The sequence below is a fragment of the Tachysurus fulvidraco genome, chromosome 17, assembly GCF_022655615.1.
Source record: "Tachysurus fulvidraco isolate hzauxx_2018 chromosome 17, HZAU_PFXX_2.0, whole genome shotgun sequence".
NCBI lineage: Eukaryota > Metazoa > Chordata > Actinopteri > Siluriformes > Bagridae > Tachysurus > Tachysurus fulvidraco.
In genome coordinates this window covers 13,103,462-13,123,632 of record NC_062534.1, presented here as the reverse complement: position 1 = coordinate 13,123,632, position 20,171 = coordinate 13,103,462, and the positions used below count along the sequence as shown (strand labels likewise).

The following is a 20,171-nucleotide window of genomic DNA, read 5'->3' as shown; positions in this document are numbered from 1 at the left end:
TCAGAATTTTTTGATAGCGTCCCTACATAAATAGACGTACATCACTGCCCTCAGATAAGCAAATGAGCGGAGGAGATATTTTAGGGAGAATTAGGGAGTTATTAACACTCATGACTTTGATCAAGCTACAGAAGCATACAATGCCACACCCAATGTCCAATGCAGAATAAGTTCACAATAAAAAGTAGAATGTTTGATTAGCTTTGAATAATACATTGAGAGCAGATAGTGCATTTGGTCAGCATTAAATGATAATGTTTAATTACAGTAATCAACATAGATTTAGATAGACAGCCATAGGACTCATAAGACATATCCTGCATTAAGAATGCAGCATTCTTACAGCTCAGACCAGAGGATAGCATTTGCACTATGAAACACCCACTGCAAAGCTTACATAATGTCTTAAGGTGGACGGAAATGGATGCAAGTGCAAGCCATTTTACTAAGAATGCAAATTGCTAAGCAAAAACATAGTCAGGTAAATTGGCTAACAAATCACAAGATCAGTGGTGGAATTCATTCATAAGGCTGGTTGCTAATATGTCAGTAATCAATACAAAGTTCCTCTCTTCTAGTCCACCAAGTACACTACTATAGTATATAGCTAAAAGTATATGGACACCTGATCTTTACACCATTACATTGTCCATTTATACTGTAACTTCTTGGGACAAGATTTTTTAGAATGTTTGCAATCTTATTAAGATTTACCTTTACTGGTACTGACAGTGCCCTTGAACACATAGCAAGGTCCCTAAGGACATGGTTTGCCAAAGTTGATGTGGAAGAACTTGAGTGGAGCGAGCCCCGACCTCAAACCACAGTGAACACCTTTGGGATGCATGGGAAGGCTGACTGCACCCCAGGACTTATCACTTGAAATCAAGGCCCGACCTCACTAATGCTCTTGTGGCTGGATGAGCACAAATCCATACAGCCATTCTTCAAAATCTAGTGGAATGCATTTCTAGATTCAAGGCTGTTTTTAACAGTAAGGGGGTACCACAGTATGTTGTGAAAGTCAGTGCAACCCTTTGGCAACCTGGGAAAATGTTGATAGAGATTTGACAGACACTAGTCTGCAGGTTTTTGAAAAACAATCTTCCATCACCATGATGGTCATAAACCCATTAGAGAGCAGAAGATCCATTATAAAATCAATGGCTTGGTGTGACCTGGGGTGATCTTTTGAGTGAGTCTGAGCTACAAGTATTGCTGCTCGAGTAGTTGTATGACTCCAGTAATTGTATAAAATAACTTAAAGCAACCACTTTGTAAGCCCATTCCAGTAGATAGTTCTGTAATTACTGTGGGATGCATGTCTTTCCCTCAAGTGTCCTTAGATATGTCTGATCTGCTTCTTATGTCTGACATATATCCTCATGAAACTTACAGATAATGTTAACAGTATGCATGATTATTGGAAAAATGTGTGTTTGGAAAAAGCTCTCTTATAAATGCAAGACTTATCACACTTTTCTCTTTTTAATTAAACATGTAAAAATGAGCAATGTGCAACTGCTTTGCCTCAGGTTAAGAACCTTACTTGTGCAAATGTAAAGGTGATGTAATAGAACTACAAATTGAATGGCTCCCCTTGCTAATATCTCCATTCTTCTAACACATTAGTGTTTATTGTTAATGGTTCCTGGTTTCCCATATTTTATTTACGCAGAAGACTTATGTGAATAAAAACCAGAGGGTTAACATTTTGGGCATTTTGGGAAGATTGCCTTGGTGTAAATGGCACATCTCTCATGGTTGTTGTGGCACATCTCTCTAAAATAATGAAATTCCTTCTTAAGGGTCTATCAAGCCTGTGAAACTGTAGGGTTCCAGCTTAGATTGGTTTTACCTTTAACAAAAAGTTTGGTTTGGTTATGAAACAAACATCTCTGAACCTTATGAACTGCTTACTGGAAACTTATCTTTTTTAGATTCATAAGAAGAGCCTGTCTTGTTAGTTACCGCCAAATGCAAAATAAAACAAAAGAAATAATCTCTTTTCATCTCTTTTCAAGAATTACAGGCTTAATGACTAGGTTCATGGAGCAGCAATAGTACAAATCACAGAGATATGAGGGATGACCTATGTTATTCACTGAGCTCTACAATTAGTCCCTTTTTTGCTCTCCTGTCAATAGGCTACCATGGACATTGTTGACAGGAGAGAAGAAATTGTAGCATTATAGAGAACAGCTGAAGGACAATAATAAGTACACACCTATATATTAAGTGGAAAAAAGACCTATAAACAATTTTACAATTATTATTCTTCTACTTCTTCTTCTTCTTCTTCTTCTTCTTCTTCTTATTATTATTATTACTTTAAAAAATTTTTTTATTTTTATTTTTATTACAGTGAACGTGTATGCAATGATTCATTCATTCATTCATTCATTCATTCATTCATTCATTTTCTACCGCTCATCCGAACTTCTCGGGTCACGGGGAGCCTGTGCCTATCTCAGGTGTCATCGGGCATCGAGGCAGGATACACCCTGGACGGAGTGCGGCAATTATTTACTGTTTGGAAATTTGGAGAAATGTCTGGTTGAAACACTTTGAAACAGTTTTTTTCTTCTGCCTGTGAAATATACTCATAGCATACTCATAGCCATACTGATACTAATTATATATTAACATATACACTCTTTAGAAGCTAAAGGAACTCTGAAGGAATTTATCGCACAGACATTTCTACTGGTGATTCATCTTATTCCAGGGGATACAGCAGAGTCATAGTGTATATTGTCAATAGTGTATATCAGCCAGCAGGAGAGTGCAAAAATGGAATTTTCGATCCAAATTGAATTAGTCAATGATAATATGATATGTCCAAATCTTGTTTGTTCAAAATATAAAACTTTATTGAACCTCAGAGTGGGTAAACAAAGCAAAATGCAGTTTCCAGGAAAAAGAAAGGAAGGATTGTTATCAGTGTTAGATTGTGTTTAGGAGCAGGAACCAGACATCATTAGCCATTCTGATTTACAACTCATATGGAATATTAATGACCAAATATTAAAAAAATGCAGCTATTTGAATGATATAAGCCAACATTCCATCACCTTGCTAGATGTTATACTTAGCTCTACTTAGCTTAGAGTTGTTATTGCATCTACTGGTCAAATATAAGAACAACAACAAGTGCTGAAAAGGGCAGGGATCACACTGCTCCATGTGCAGAATACTCAGTGGCTATGAACTCAGTGGCTAGGTTATCAACTATCCATTATAGGCTTACTCCAAAAATTCACTAGATAATTAAGCTTTAGCATAAGTTTAATAGCCTCATCATTAATGGTGTCCTATTAACAGTCACTATCAGCTGCTGAACACTCAGTTATTTCAATTCAGAACATTCTGTTCTGTTGAATTTTTACAATATAAATGGAGAATTAAAGAAATACATTGGAACTATAAATTAGTAATTAGACTGATAACATTTGAGTACTGTATGTCATGTGTTTGGAATTGAATAACAAAGAAATAGAATTAAAAAAAAGCAAGTACACATGTTTTAAAAGTATAGCTTAATATAAACATTTTATTCAGTGCATTTTGCGTATACAACAAATAAGAAACAACTGGAAGGTAATGGGCATAGAACCCATAGGGACATATGGTTTTCTGGTTTATCCCTGGTAGCTTAGAACATGTAATCCAACGTGGGTTTAATACACATAGCCTACATCATGCAGCTCTAATCCTCCAATTCCCAATGTGTCCCATGCAACAGATATGTTCACCTAAAAAAATACAGAAAAGCCCAGAAACAGACAGCCAAGATAGTCCCCCAAAGCGATTTTAAATAAATTATGTTTTCAGAGGGAAAGAGTACATACAGTAGCCCACAAAATGGGTCTTCATTTGTACACAACTTGGGTTTGTACATGCCCTGTACAAGAGAGTTTACTTTTTTCTTTTTTAAGATTTTTTTTCCACTTTTACAAATAAGACATATAAAATGTGAAGCCACCTAAAATTCAACAGAATTTCTTTTCTTTATATAGAAAACCATCACCACAATAAGCTACTCATACACAAAATGGAGTCTGAGGTTTGAGATGGGATAACGTCCTGGCAGTTCTAAGTACTGATGTCCAGGTTCAGACAAAAAGAGAATAGATATGAGCAGGCAAGACAAACACTATAAAGGGGCTGTAGACAAAGACAATGTAACCCAAACAGATATGAAGGTAAATGCATGTCAACAAAAGCACTTTTCCAGAATACTGCACCCTTACCTCTACAATACAAGCAGACCACCTCAAACACCCTTTTTGAAGAAAAAGGTAAATAACAAGTATTAAAGTCAATCTTTACGTTTCATGGTTAGACTTCTTAAAGGGACTTTCTTACACTTCTGTCTTTGGTGTGCTGGAATCTCCATTTACAAATAGATCCATGAACATTAATTTTTGAAAGTGGCGAGCAACACAAATGACAGAGAAGGAAGAAATGCTAAACGGCTAATTTAAACTATTATTAAACAGCATTAAGTCGCATATGCTGAATCTGACAGGCTGCACTCTACCATTTTTGTGAAGCAAGCAGAATATAGGCTTTAGGAATTCCATAGCTGAGAGGGCCAATCTTCTGATCTAGTGCATTCATATACCCCAGTGCCTGCCCTTCTGCATGGGCACTTCACACACAGGAAACACGAAGGGCAGTGGGGTATTCTCCGCTGCTGCACTGAAAGTAGTCAAAGCCCTCATTCCCTGCCTGGAACCTTTAACAAGGACATCACTTGATTGATCAGGCCCTAGATATGTCATCTAGTGATTCTCATAGACAAAACCAAAACAAAACCTGACTCAGTTTGGTGCTAGAACCAACCTGAGAGGGGCTAATGCCCTGTAATATCAAAGGCTACAATTATCAAGGTTTGCTCGTATGCAGGACGCTGTTACTGTGGTGTAAAAGTAAAAGTCTAAAAACTACAGCAGTCTAATTTCAAAACAAACCAATCAAATGTCACCCTAGGTTGAGAGAAGGTGTAGTGTTGTTATGTCAGCCATCTTTGTTCTGAACCAACAAAAGTTTGTATCTTTTTTTTACATTTATTTTTCTTTTGGAGAGAAGTCTGCGTGAAGTCACGAGCATCCGGAGGTTTTGGTGAAGGCGTAGGGTAAGCGAACAAGAGCAGCTGGGCTACGTGGACTCGTTCTGACTCACAGCCTTGCCTCCGTTAAGGACAGCTGATGCACTCCGGCTCTTAGTGGGTGTACCACTACCAGAGCGCGAGAACTCAGTCAGGTCATGCAGAGAGGGCTCCCGATACATGGTCACTGTAGAGAGACAGAAATTGGGAAAGAGAATTCTTGAATCAATCTCACAAATTTTACAGTATAACCAGAAAAAGCAGTATTTATATGGTTAACACAAACATTGCGTGTAAAGACATATGGCCACAGTGCAAGACTGCTGCCAGTACTACTGTCAGATCATGAATTTATCAGAAGCTCTCTGCCAAGAAAAGTGTGTTTAACGGTCTGTCTACATATTAACATAAACACTTGTTTTTAAAGGAACTTTGTACCACCCTTTTGGCTGGCAACATATGCTGCATAAGTCGCTGGCTTCAGAAGCGCAGTTATATCTATGGACCCCTAAAGCAGGCATGTCCAATCTTGGTTACACAACTCCACTTTACTTTATACACTTGTAGAAAGGAAAGTATTTAATCACACTTTTCAGTGTCACCCAGATAAGGATGGGTTACTTTTAGTTTGGTTCCTTTCGAGATTCCTTCTCAAATGATCTCATTGAGTTTTTCTCTGCCACTTTTGTCTCTGGATTGCTAATTAGCAATAAATATAAAACAAAACTTTGTCATTTTTAATCTGATTTTTTTAAATTTCTGTAAAGCTTTTTTGCTTTTAATGTCCTTTGTTAAAAGCTCCCCACAAATAAAACTGAATTGAATTATCCACAAAGAGCTGTTTCTGTAGGGTTTCATAAGAGTTTATCAGGAGCCACACCCTGATTCATCTGTAATCAGGGTGTGGCTCCTGACAAACTCTTATGAAATCAGGTCATCCAGGCCTTCAGTCAATTATCAGGTGTGGATCATGCATAATTGAAATATAAAAAAATGCAGCTGCAGAGGACTTTTGATGATAAGATTGGAGACCACTTTGTAGCACAGCTCTAAACTACAATAGATATGGACTGGTCTTTTAAACTACGGCTGCAGCACTAAAGGAGACTTCCTTTAACCACAGTAAAAGCTGCTTTCCTCTACAACATGCAATCAATACAGCACTTCAGTGGAAAGCTGTTAGAATCAATACTTCATGTACTAGCGGGGCTGCAGGGCAACCGTGCATGGAGCTGCTCTCCAGGGGATGTGAAGGAGACAGCGAGACTGGAGGCTCATCATTATCAGTGCACTCAGTAATGCTGTCTGTCCACCAATATGTCATTATGATTAAGCCATATATCCTACTATCGCTATGATTCTGAGCCTTAGAAAAAGGAAAAGGCCTGATAATTAATGGCTAAGGTGTGGATGGCATACTTTAAAGGCACTTTTCTGGGGGAGTTCATAGCAGGCAAATAGCTTGAACATGTAAATACAGGCATAGGGCAGAGTAGCAACAGAAAGATCATTGCATTTCCTGGAAATGAAAGGAAGTATATAAGATATCCAAGCATTTTGAACTCCACTCTCAGTGAGACTTTGTAAATATGCATACTCCTTGTAGAGAGAATTCATAATGGAGTCCATGCTGCAGCACTGAGACAGTTCCTTAATTGGTCCTCTAGAATAGCAGCTTAGTCAAAAATCATTATAAAATCCTAAATAATTGCTTTTGTTACAATTTAAAATATAAAAGTATAATGAGGAAACCTAAAGCTACAGTGGATAGGATTCTTGTTAAAACGATTCTTGAGTGAGGAGAGAAATGTACTGTACAGTATAATAGAATGTTCCTGACAATCCTGAAATAGTAATTCACAGCTGTGTTGGGACTGGTGCAAAATTTATATACAGATGTCATGACAGCTCAGATACATCAAAGCCCTGGTTTCAGACACAAAAGAATTTTGGCTGCACTGTGATGGAAGAGCTGCAGCCAATCAAGAGAAAGAAAGGCCTTGTAAACAAACATGAGTGAGAGAATCTGATATTATAGCATTATAGATCATATTATATTATATATCATATTATTAATATATGAAAAGATAAAATGATTAAGCACTGATTTAACTTTTTTTCTTGCCAAGACATCTCTTGTGAGATTTGGTGGGAAGCTAGTGAATGATAATAGAAAGCCTTTATCATAAAGAACTAGTTTTTTTTTTTCAATATTTCTGTATTGTTAACTTGGTTATATTGGGCCAGAATAAGTGATTTAAGACTTTTGCTTGCTCAAGTGTAACTTTTAACCTCTTGGTTAATCTATTTTCTCTTCAAATAGACCTTTGGTTATGGGGGTTATTGTCCTGTATATGTGCTGTTACAGCACCAGGTCAACACTGCTGTTTGATCAGTAAGACTTAACCTGACAGTAGTTAAAAATAGTCTCTTGTTGAGAGCTTTTGCTGTGTCTTTTGATACTTAATCAAACCATGCTAGAGCTATGAGCTCTACCCAAGACTGAGAAGTTACATCATTACAGTGAACACTTGCAGTTACAGTAAACACTCAATTGTAAAATGAAAATTGGGTAGTAAGACATTATTAGAAAAAATAGCAAAACCAGGACAATGTAAAGTTAAAAAGCTGCTGACCTTTCAAAGGTTTGGGCAGGAAATGTGCGGCAGGTTTGTTCTTCTTTACGTGATTGCCCTTCATGATTTCACCCTCCTTGTTCAGGCCCAGGTACCAGCCTCTGCCTGACTGCTGCTGTCTGTATATCATGGAGGAATATGTCACGTAGTAGTTCTCGAACACTGACTCTTTAAATTTGCACTCAGGTGTGAAATGTTCCTGCAGAAGAGGAGAGAGAGTAGAAGAGAAAAGAGAAGAGTGGGCGTGAGGGCTTTCAACTGGCTTCAACAGGAGGTTGAAATTACTTTTGTTAGTTCACCAGGTGAGAGAGCAGGCACTTCAGAGAAGAAGCATGTTATAGCAACACAGAGACAAAAAAATATGCATGAACACACACATGCTGACACATATACATTTCACTGATATGAATTCATGTTTGTCCCACTCAATGTTCCTTCTTGCTTTTATTTTTACACTCTTTCTGAAAAATAAAATCTTCAGTTTCTTGTAGTGATTTACCTTGCAGGATTTTAGAACCACTCTATCATCATATCGTCTTCCTAAAAAAATCAATTCCCTCTATGGAATTGTGAAAATTGGTAGCACTACCTTAAAACAACCCAGCATGGTTGAACCTGCATTACCACAGTTCCTCATTAAGACAGAGCTTCCTTCCCAACAATATTGATCTAATGTAAACTGGCTACTGCACCGAGCAACAGCCAACAGTCTGACAGATGAGAATGGTGATATGACATAAAGAGAAAAACTTTGTGTTTTATTGCTCCACATCCTCTCATTTTCTCTATAGCTATCTTGCACACACACACCCCCCCCCCCACACACACACCTCTAACTAAAGCTTAAACTAAAGCAACATTCTATATTCATAAATTAGTTGGATGCCTGCTTTTCTGCCATCAAACCTAGCAATTATTTTAAATCTTGGAATGTTCCAGTATCTGCTTCTCACAGAATAAGTATTTTCCATTTACCAAGTGTGTTACTGTGCACTAAGGCAATTGTATACGTTCTGAAAAATAAAATCTAAATTTTGCATGCCAATTATTCAAATGGTCTCCATAGAAAGTCATGTTAATAACTTGGATGGATCGAAGCAAATAAACCCATGCACATTGTGTTTTAATAACTCCAGACTTAATGGTCTACTGGTTGTTATTTATTGTTTTACTACAACAAATGGTCTAGTGTATGTTAAGCATTTCACTAAAGGATTTAGAAACATGAATTGACTTGAGGAAACGACATTAAAATATGGTTAACATGCTGTGCTTCAGTAGACAATTTAAAGCACTACAAATCAGAAGTGTGTATCCACAAGGAATTTGTCATCATGTCATCATGAATGCTCACACACATGCATTTAACCCCTAAAACAGCAGTGCAGAGGTAAGACAAATTAGAAGGAACTGCAACAAGCTTCTGATAGATTTATACAAGAGTTAATGTGATTCATATATAGTCAGAGTAATTGCTGTATATAAATACATACAGTACATAGCTAAATAAAAATATATGTATTCACTATAATGTGCTTAAAGATTGTAGAGTGTTCATTATGAATTGCTGGAAAAGCACTGTATAATACTAAGTGTCCTCGTAAGTGGAAGGTATTGAGACTGATTGATTAATGAAATCGAAGAAGAAGCTGTTCATGTGTTTTGTGGCCTTGGTGCTAATTGCCCAATTTACTGTTTCCAAGAAATGACGGCTCGAATAATATAATAGCCAAACTCAAATGGTAAGCAGTGATGTTTGTGACGATTTTACTGGAAAGTGGGTGGTAGATTATATTCTCTGTTGATAAAGAGTGTCTGCAGCAATCCTTCACTTTCATACCATATACAACTTAAAATGTTTTCCTCATTTTGAACCTTCTTTTTTTTTTTTTTTTTTTACATTGAAACCTGTTTTGTCTGTTTTTTAAGAATTCTCCTGATGTAAAATATAGACAATTGCTAAGAAGTGATAGGGATGTAATTTAGCAAACTGGTATAAAAATATTTAGAAATTTCTATTTATAATATGTTTGACTAGTGGATTATTTGTCTGAGTGATTCCACTATTACAGACAAATGATTAAACTCTATTGGACAAACAACACCAAAAAAAATTTATTAAGTATTAGGTATTATTAAGTATGTATTAAGCTTTTTGAGAACATTATCCACATTTGAATTCTCTACAAAATAAAAAAGTATTAATCTGAAGCTATGATGAAATTATTAAACAGATGTAGCTCTTCATTTGCAAAGCTACAGTACAGTATACATCCACAAACTATTTACCTTGGCAGTCAGTACACTATCTACATACCTACATATAACTGCATCATCTTCAGACATGCGAGGTGCCAACAAACAGCAAGGGGTCTACAATCAAGCCTTATGGTATAACAACTCTCTCAAATAGTATTAATATAAACAGAAGTAGGGTACTGTGCTAGTACTTAGTCAGGACTTTGTTCACTTAGACCTGGGATCTTAGAGTTAGCATACAGAGCCAGAGACAATACAGAAAATCAATAACTTGGATAGATGCCAAGAGTTGTGATCTTTTCTGGTGCTTCAGGAAGGCAGGAGTCCAGAAGTGTTGTATTTTTCTAATGCCTAAAAGCTTTGTTTACTGTACATCTCTCTCATGCACATTACTGTAGATAGATCAGCATGAAGACTGCAGTGTTGTAAAACCTACATCACATATTGTAGATGCAAAGTGCTCTGTTACTGTAGCGATCATACCCCAGGGGTTCTCGATACCTCAAGTCTGGTTTACATTTCTTCAGTGAAACAATTTTCTGCATCTGCATCTATTTTTTCAGCTTGTTTAGGGTCCACATTTTAGACCATTGATGCCAAAGAGTGAACTAACTTGCAGGTTTTTTGTGATGTCTTCTGGTCAACATGTCAATTTATGTGCAACTTTGACAATTATGTCACCATCTATTTCCATCATTTATGGATTAAATTAGTCTCATTTAAACATTAAATTATCCCAGCATTAAATTATCCTAGCATATCAACAACACCTCTTGAAACACATTTACTTTTACTGAAAGTGATCCCTCATTGCATGTCCTTAAGATGCTCATTTCTGGGAGCCTCCATTACTGTCATGTCACTACCATTGTGCTGATGAGTGTCTGTAGAGAGCACGGGCTGTTTCAAAAGATTCACACATACCCTGACAAGAACACAGCTGTAGACATTGTGCCTTGCCAGAGACAGGCTGTCACGTCTACACTGTGTTGCAAAAATCCACAGGGTTGCCTTGGACAGTGTGAAGGGACACTGACAGGAAGAGGAGGACAATAGCAATGGCTTTCCTTTAGGTTTAATATGCTACATGAAAATGATGTGCGGGATGAGTTGGCAAAAACTTCAAAACTTAATGAAAAAGATCAATTTTTCATTAATAGCTAGACACATGTGCAAGCCCGTAGATGACGAGCCAAATGCAGAGATTCATCACTAAGAAACACGTCTGTTTCTTTTTCAAATCAGTTTCTTTAACACTAACGTGAAGACCATATAATTCAAGATTCAACTCTTTCAGATAAGACAAAAATATGACCGTATAAATTATTCCTTTAGATAAAAATCTACACTTTGAAATCACTAGAGTACAGTCACTCTGCATTTATGAATAAGAATTACGTTTGAAAAGTAGAGTCAGCTATGCTTAGGGTTATTGTGTTGGTGCTGATCCTATCTGCATGCATAATTTTATCAGCAGCTGCAGTCACGCTGCTTAGAGCTTTGCAACCAGGGAAATCCTGCAATGCCCCTCCCCTCATTCTTTCTACCTCGTTACAGGGCTTCCCTACCGGGCAGAAGTAACGTCATGGCTGAGAAAGATGAGGGTTGGTGTGTTTGAGAAAGAGGTTATATACAAGCATGTGTGTAGGGGAAGGGGTGTGTGGATGTGCTGTAAGAGTGCTCATTTGATGTGAACAATGCACTTTCAACTGTCTCAATTTCCTTAATGTTGTCTTCATCCCTTCATTTTCACATATGGTGCTTAATATTTTCGGTATCTCAATCTTTTTCCCAGCCCATTAAGAAGACTCTTCTTGTTAACATATTTTTTCATACCTTATTCAATTTCTCTACGTTCTGTCCAGCAATTAGTGATTTCCTCAGAGGCAGTAAAACTGCCTATGTGTTGGTATGATAGTGTAAAGAAAACAGATAGAGATAGAGGCTTCCACCATTTGGCCCATGTCCTCATTCCCCGTTCTTCACTTTCATTGCTCTCCCCTTCCCTCCCCCTCTTTTTCTCACTGTTCTCCTGTTCCGTGCATTTGAATAGTGAAAGCTAACAGGATCTATTCCACTCAGATGCTGTACCTCTTGGTTCACGCTGGCACTACTGAGAGGCATGCCCATTTTGCTCATTTACCACTCATATACATTTTTCTGTCTACCTAACCCTGTATTTGGACTCAAACTGTCTGGACGCACACACACACACACACACACACACACACACACACACACACACACACACACACACACACACACACACACACACACACACACACACACACACACACACACACACACACACACACACAAACCATACAGTGACTTTGAATTGCAGCCCTGGCATAGTCCAGTATTTTATAGTGGTATAGCTAAGTGCTTTCAACAATATAGACAGATCTAATGATCACAGAGATATTACAGTGCAGCGTATTATAAACAAGGAATGCTGCAAACAGTCTACAAATAGCTTTCTACATCTTTTTCATTATTTGAATGTATATTGTCCATAGACCATCAGATCATATATAACGCATCAAAGATAACTGTTTGTGTGTAAACAACCTGCAGGGCTGTTAAACTTAATTTCAATAAATAAATCAAACCACTTGCTTTCACCTGTCAGAGAACACCAAACACACTAATATAGCAAACACAAATATACAGTTCCCTTAGCGTGTACTGTTTTCTAGACCTAAATCTGCCTGAGGCGATGATACTGAGCTTTGCTAATTGGTCTCACTTTCACAGAAAGATCTGCTGGTGGGTGTAGGGCTGCACATCCATGTACACATCCACACAAACACACACAGAAAGAAGGGTGCTGCACAGAGAGCATGCCCAGCTCTGTAGGGGAGGGCAGTAACTGTAATGAAAGAGCAGGAGAGAGCTAAAAAGAGAATCAGAATCATTTTAATTGATTATTTCTCTCTCCCACTTGTTGTCACACGGATAGTTGAATGCATTTGCATTGGCACATTCTGACTCACCCACACATGTACTCTGTTTCTCTTTCAATGTTTTGCTTGATTTTTTTTCAGGCTTTTTTTCACCTAAGTTCATGCAGAGAGGCTGTATAAAGAGCATATACACATGCTGCACACTTAAAAGTAAAGATTTTAAGTGTTTGCTGGTGGGATTCTGTTCAGACCCTTGGCTCACTTAATGAAACTGAATTAAATGCAAAGAATGACAAATATTGTCTTGACCAATTCCTGCTCAACAGCCTGCTCTCCCCTATTATTCAACGCATGTGGCAGCTTAACAGCCTCTGAGGAAATAACGATCTGAAATTGTTCACATATATGTGCTCACCGACACCCGGCCACTGTTGCTGTGATTGGCAGGGAAGAGAGTATGTCATTCCTCCCACACAGAGAGCACATCCAATATTGCACTCATTGTCAGAATTTGAACACATGATCTCCAGAAGACAGGGCAAACAGCACTACTCAGAAACCCTCAACAACATATTTTTGAGAGCCATCCTTTTTTGGTTAAAAAAAAAAAAGAAGTTGTTCTCAAAATTGTACTTGCTAAAATGTTAGTACACATGTGGACCACTCCTCTATACACAACATTTTTATATGGACTGCTATTGAAGGGTGCCAACATTTCTGAAGCTCCACATTTACAACAAGATCTAAGACATCTAAGATTCTCACACAAACATACACACATACCCAAACATCACTAGTTTTTTATTAGTCATCCTACTGGCCATGTGAGTCTAAAGCTTCATCGTAACAGAATCGGAAAGCTGAACAGACTCACAGAAAACACATAGACACTACAGGCTATTTTCTATATCTCAAGCCATTTGAAAGCTCTCCACCCACTGAGCAACTTATCATCTAAGACAATCCACAATAATTCATTGTCAATCTAATTCATTGTCAATTCAACACATAACTCATCAGAGTTCTTACTCATTGGCTCCATCAAGTCACTGCTTGCCAATTTACGCTAAAAATAAAAGGCACCATAGATTCTGAACACTACTTAAAATGCAAATGAGAGTGAACGTGTTCTATATATTCCCTCAGCATGAAGAATTTTCAAATCCTTGTATGTACCCTCAGACCTCGTTTTAGTGTTTAAAATCTTTAATAAAGCATAAACACGTATATAATTGTCTAATTCACATGCTTGCTCCGCAGCTGTCAGGTAAATACAGCCTGTCTGTTCCTAACACAGGGTTGTCCTGGTGGAGTGTAATGTTGTAGATGTGGAGATTAGAGTGTCTTTATTCGATTTAATGAGCATGTCTGCGCATGCAATTTAATCACCCACACGGCAACTCGCATCATTAAAAAGCACGTAGTGGGAAGAGAGGCTTGGTGGTATTCTGTGTGTATTTGTTTTATTCCATCTCTGCTTGGGAAATGTGTAGTACTGATCTTTATAGAAGCTTTGTACACTTCTGTATCATTCATTGCAATCTCACCACATGCCTTTTTTACCCCTTTTCACTAAATTCATATATGAATTACAATACACTGCATAACATATAGCATATGGAACTCAATCAAAGCATCATGAAGCATCTGCAGCTCCATTAAGGTATGTAGTAATGTTTTTAAGAGATGCACTGATGCTATAATTAGATCAGTGTAAGGAGTCTTTCCTCCTGTTCCCTTATACAGTAGTACATGAGTTGGTTATTCTCCACATTTCAATCTCATCCACCTCAAATGATTTATCATATGAAGGATGCGTATTAAATAAGAGGGAAACAATACTGTGTTTGTGTGTTAAGAACAAGCCACTGCAGTCACCTGGAGATCTTTTATTAGAAACTATCTCTCTGCTTCAGTCCTGTTAGAATCATGGTTTTCTGTCATTTTCCTCAGGTACGCCCACAACAGATACAGACGGAGGAAGCTGTTTGCAGGATGCAGGCTGCCGATTGTATTATTTATGCTGAATGTTTTAATTAGGCATGCAGTCAGTCAACTGCCTCAGTCACAAAAATTGTGACTCTAGATGGTATTTCTTATTTAAAAGTCCTCGATCTTGTTAGTGACAGTCAGCACTAGTATAGATACATGGCAATCGCTTTTTGCCATACGAGAAATAAATAGTGTGGGTAGGTCTTCATGAAAACATGGTAGGGAATGGTACGTGTTTGTATCACCATAGCAACTAGTGCTGGTGCCAGAGAGCCAACTTTTGCTCAGTTCAAAGTGTGCTTAAGATATCCGTATTTACAATACCCCCCCCCCCCCCCAAACCGGTTCCTAAGCAGACATGATTCTCATAAGCCAACCAAAAACCAGCTTTAGGGGAAGAAAAACAGGAACATGACTTAACAAACATTAGTTAATAAACGCTCACCTCCACAGATATAAAAGTGCTGTGTGTCATTTACATTAATTACCATCATAGCATAATGTATGTTTATGTCTGATGATTGCAGTAATCGAGGTTGTTATGCAGTACATCCATAATTCGGCATACTCTGATTCACAAGCCCAGCTGTACAGGCTTTGGTACTGACTGTCAGCCATATGGGGTGAAGGAGTTATCGGGAAAGAACATGCACCATGGTTTTTTACAGCAATGTAAATGCGCATGTGAAGTGAGAGCGGGAGAGGTGTTTATGAGTGTCAGCATGCGAGTACATCGGTGTTGGCATATTTGACATTTCCAGAATAATTTATGTAACCAGACATAATGTTTTCAAAGCAGAGTTACTGTGCGTGCATGTTTGTGGTGTGTGTTAACAGGTAGATGATCTATATGGCCAATGTCAGTGATGTGCATGTTGTTGTTGTTGTTGTTTTAAATCACATCCACTGAAACTAATTCATGTCTCTTAAGAGACTGATGCTACTTACTGATGTATACAAGTAGCCTTCACTATTCATAGCCAGGTACAGTTTGGTCTGGACACCCTGGATGGCTACCACTCGCAGACCCACTGGGATGAGGTTGAACATTGCTGCACAAGAGACAGAGAGATAGGTATTAACTCATTTACATAAAGAACGATTAAAAATAGTACACTTCCAACAGTACAGTTTGTCCATGCAGCTCTCAGTACAGAAGCGTTCAGGAGGCTGTAACACATAAACAGGCTGAGTAATTAGCAAATGCTGACATCCATATTGACATTCGGCTCATGGAAGGCTACATGCCCACTCATATTAACAGAAAATGAGATTTTTCCACAAACATTTCTCCTCATACCATTAACAAGCGCTTCTGTAAAGTGCAGTGGTATGTATTTTATGTTCAGTTAATCCACTATCATCTTGTACAGAGGAGAACAAACACATTTACACAGGTCAAAAATGAATTTAGAACAATAACATATTTAGTGTGTTACATTTTACAGATGATACAGTATTATCATAGTTAGCATAAATAGACAATTTATTTATTGTGTGTCCAATAAATTAATAGTAAAAAAATCTGTCAAAATGATGTAATTCTAGATATTGTCTGATACCTTGTATCCTCACGCACCTTTTTGGATGCTTCATCTCAGCTCACACTACACATATCTGTTATGTTCTAGCATTTATTCTTCCTAACATATTTGTTCTAATGCTAATGCCGTTTGGCAGGTTTTTGCATTTTTTTGTGACATCTGTTCAACTGTAACACTGACACGTCATATACCGAGCTATGGCAAGAGTGCTTTCCTGTTAATTTTGACTTCATGTAGTCTAGTAGGAGGATAGATTAACATTTCATGTATTTAAGAAACTAAAAGTCAACCTTATGATGATGTGGCTATTTTGGATCCTTCCACATGGTGTTGTGCCTTTAATATGTTCATTTGCTTTTTATTCAGAAGATATTCCTTATAACCCTAGTAAAGAATGATTACACTTAATAGAAATCTGGAAATATACTGAACTTACATTAGTTCCCAGTTCCAAGTATATTTTGATTAGATTAAATTAATTAATAAACACACAATAGATTGTTTTGCATTGTGGCTAAATTATCTAATAATTCACATAGAAACTTACAGTAAAACACCAATTCTAAAACATAGAACAACTGTTCTATTTAGATTTGATATTTACATAAATTTGTAATTGACTGATTTAGAACAGCTGGAGTTAATTTCCCAGATGTGTCCTTCAGCATTGGTGTTTGAAAAGATTACTTATAGAAGGGATATTAATTGTTAGTATGTCATTTTGTGTGGTAATTAGGTGAGGTTTTTCTGGCAGATAAATGTAAGTATTTCGCTTTTAAGTACATTTACATTACATAAAACAATACATACACCACAGTATAAACTTTAACAAAGTAGACTTAATATACTTCCATTTAGCACAAAGTCTGTACAAGTATAAATATACTTCACTCTGATTAATAATAATTGTTTTATTTTAGCAAACTTTGAGCATATTAATCATTATGTGTTTGTAAGTATGATATAGCATGATCATGTTTACTGTGCTTTGTGTACTCAAAGTGGGAACCCCAGTGGGTTTAAGAAGCATTATCATTGCATAATTTAGTTTTTGTACATGTTTAAATTTACATTGAGCCTGATATGTGAATAGCTGAATTATGTACTTTATATTTGTAATGCAGGGTCAGTGGAAGTTATTACGCACTTAAAAGAGTCCCTGCTATAGTGTGCCTTTAATATCAATTATTAATATAAATATCACAATACAAATTTATTAACAACACACGCTGGTTTTGATGATATGGCAGGTTACATTTTCAGTGCATGTATTAAATACTACAATATTGTCTATATTAAAGTTATTGTTTTTTTTTTATTTTATGGTGCAGTGTAGCTTATTACTCTGCAGCAGATCATCAACAACAACAATAACAGTTGTATGCTTAATAATTAGATAATAAAACCTCTGCTCAGTGAGGTTTACCTGCATTTAAAATGCAATTTTGTTAAGACTAACAGTTAAATGCTATGAAAAATGTAATGTATTTTGCCTGCCAAACTTGTTGAAGGTACGCATGTTATAAAACTGTCATGTGGACCAAATGCATTTCTTCTCAGATGGATGGTGCTTTATTATCTGTTATCTTTATTATAGGATCTGGCCCTTCTTTGCTGGTAAATGAATTCAAACCAATGCTGAAAAATGAACTTGGCTATTTTTCATGTTCACACTTTGACATTTCTTCTCTCTCTTTTCAAACTCAGCTGAATAGAGTTAGTGAGCCATGCTGGAGCTCTGCCTGCCTGGAATCACTGAAACTGCCAAATTGCCTTGCACCTTTGTCTGTCTCCCATGCCATACGCCAAAAAGCTAACAATCTCTCCCTTTCACGCCATCACCACGTGCCAGAGGGAAAGTAGAGCAGCCAGCTACCCAAGGATGCACTGGCATGCATATAACATTCAGAGACTAGTATTAGCTTCTGAGAGACAAGAACACATTACCATGTGTGTCTATCATGGATTATATAACATTCTAACCTATGAGCTTTATATAACACAAATAACATCTTTGCTCTGGTTTCGTGTGACATTAAATGTTAACAACCAGAGCACTGAACAATAACTGTCTTCACATATATTTAATAAATATAGTGTTTTCTGAAAAAGAGCTGTCAGTATATAATTTTATCACTAAAATTATCCGTACATAGAGCTAACAGGACAACAATGGCAGAAAAGCTCGTTCTGTAAACTCGGTGAACTCCATTATTATCAAATTCTCTGTTTGTCAAGCTTGTGTTTGTTTTTCTTTAAAACCAAATTTAGCAAACTGGCAACTTCTCAGTTTTCCTCTGTATGGTACACATCGCAAAATAAAGAACAACTCACAGCACATACTTCTTGTTCACAACAGTCTTGTCCTTGTCTGTTCACAGTTTGAAAAGGATCTTTTGTATGACAAGAGCTTAACTTACACTTAAAAAATGCTGAAACAAATTGAATAAAGAAAACATTTAGAATTCATTTCCTCTTCTGCTATAGTTCTTTTCCTGCCCTTGTATTTAATTCCAACCCTAACTTAATAGCTTGTCAGTAATGCATGTCAATCCAGAAAGGTCTGCTCTTGTACTAGCATTCAGTCACTCTGGACTACAGAGAGAACAATGGAGGGAGGGTTGGTTTTTCTCTCTCATTTCTTCTCACTTTCTGTTAAGGGCTTTAATTTATTTTAAGTTTTAACTATACACTAATCAAAGATAAGAATAATAGAGGACATTTTAGACAAATTGCAAATAATATAATCTTTTCAGGACCGTCAGTTCATCTCTTATGTCTCCTCTCTTTAGCAGCACATCATGTTGGGTTACACACAGCATTTATTTCCCCATAGCTTTCATCAGAGAGTTGAACAATATCGGGTAATATTTGATGCGGAGTGATGACTTCAGTAGTGCTGCTCATGCACACTGTCTCTTCATGCAGCAGCTCCACCCAGGTTACTGTTAGGGCAATTGGGTGGAGCTCTTCCCCTTTTCAGTCTCAACCTGCTTCACTAATCCCACATCAAGAGCCTGTCTCAGCTGTGCTGAGCTCCACCTGCAGAGATCACTCATCTGTCTAGCCTGCACTTTAGAAAAGTGAATCTCCACGGACTGGGGATGGGGGCGGGGGTTAAAGAGGATAGACATTCGCAAAAAATGAATGAGCTAAGCAGGGTGTGGCGGTTTCATATCCAGCAGAGCTGGCAGATATCTTTCTGGATTACTTATATATTTACAAATACAGCATTTGGCAGGCGACCTTATCCAGAGCAACTTACAGAAGTGATTTATAGTCTCCATCAATTGAAAATCCTCATGCTAGTACCAAAAGATCAGAGTCTTTGAAGCATCAAAGCCAGTACAAGTCAACGTTTCTACCAAAAATATAGAAAACAGAACACACACACCACACACGCACACACTCACATGACACCGCTGCATCTCATTCTACAGGGATTGTCATGGCTTGTGGGGGATTTAGAGGAGAGACTCAATTACCTGCAGCTAATGGAGCACCTGAGCACAAATACAGCAGAATCTCTAAAGAGCAAGTAGAAAGCAAAACCGCCACATGCTTCCTCCTGTACCTCAGAAATGCATCTCCACAGAATCAAACTCTAGCTCCCAGACTATATTTGAATAAATAAGAATTGGTCTGATGTCAAAATCATTCATAGCCTCATTATACATGATTACAAATAATATTGAGTCTAGAGCACTTAAAGGTTCTTGAC

At 37.3% G+C, this 20,171-nt stretch overlaps 1 protein-coding gene across 4 annotated transcripts in view; it reads right to left on the bottom strand.

Moving 5' to 3' along the window:
- Positions 1-3,533: 3,533 nt before the first annotated feature.
- The window catches only part of fgf13a (fibroblast growth factor 13a), a 97,172-nt gene continuing 80,534 nt past the window's right edge, over positions 3,534-20,171 (bottom strand). For all 4 annotated transcript variants that reach the window (XM_027135817.2, XM_027135819.2, XM_047802650.1 and 1 more), the window contains 3 exons: positions 15,855-15,958; positions 7,750-7,948; positions 3,534-5,300 (listed from right to left, as the gene is read on the bottom strand). In XM_027135817.2, coding sequence (XP_026991618.1) covers positions 5,164-5,300; positions 7,750-7,948; positions 15,855-15,958 — 440 coding nt within the window. In that variant the 3' untranslated portion in view covers positions 3,534-5,163. The remainder of the gene's footprint in view (positions 5,301-7,749; positions 7,949-15,854; positions 15,959-20,171) is intronic.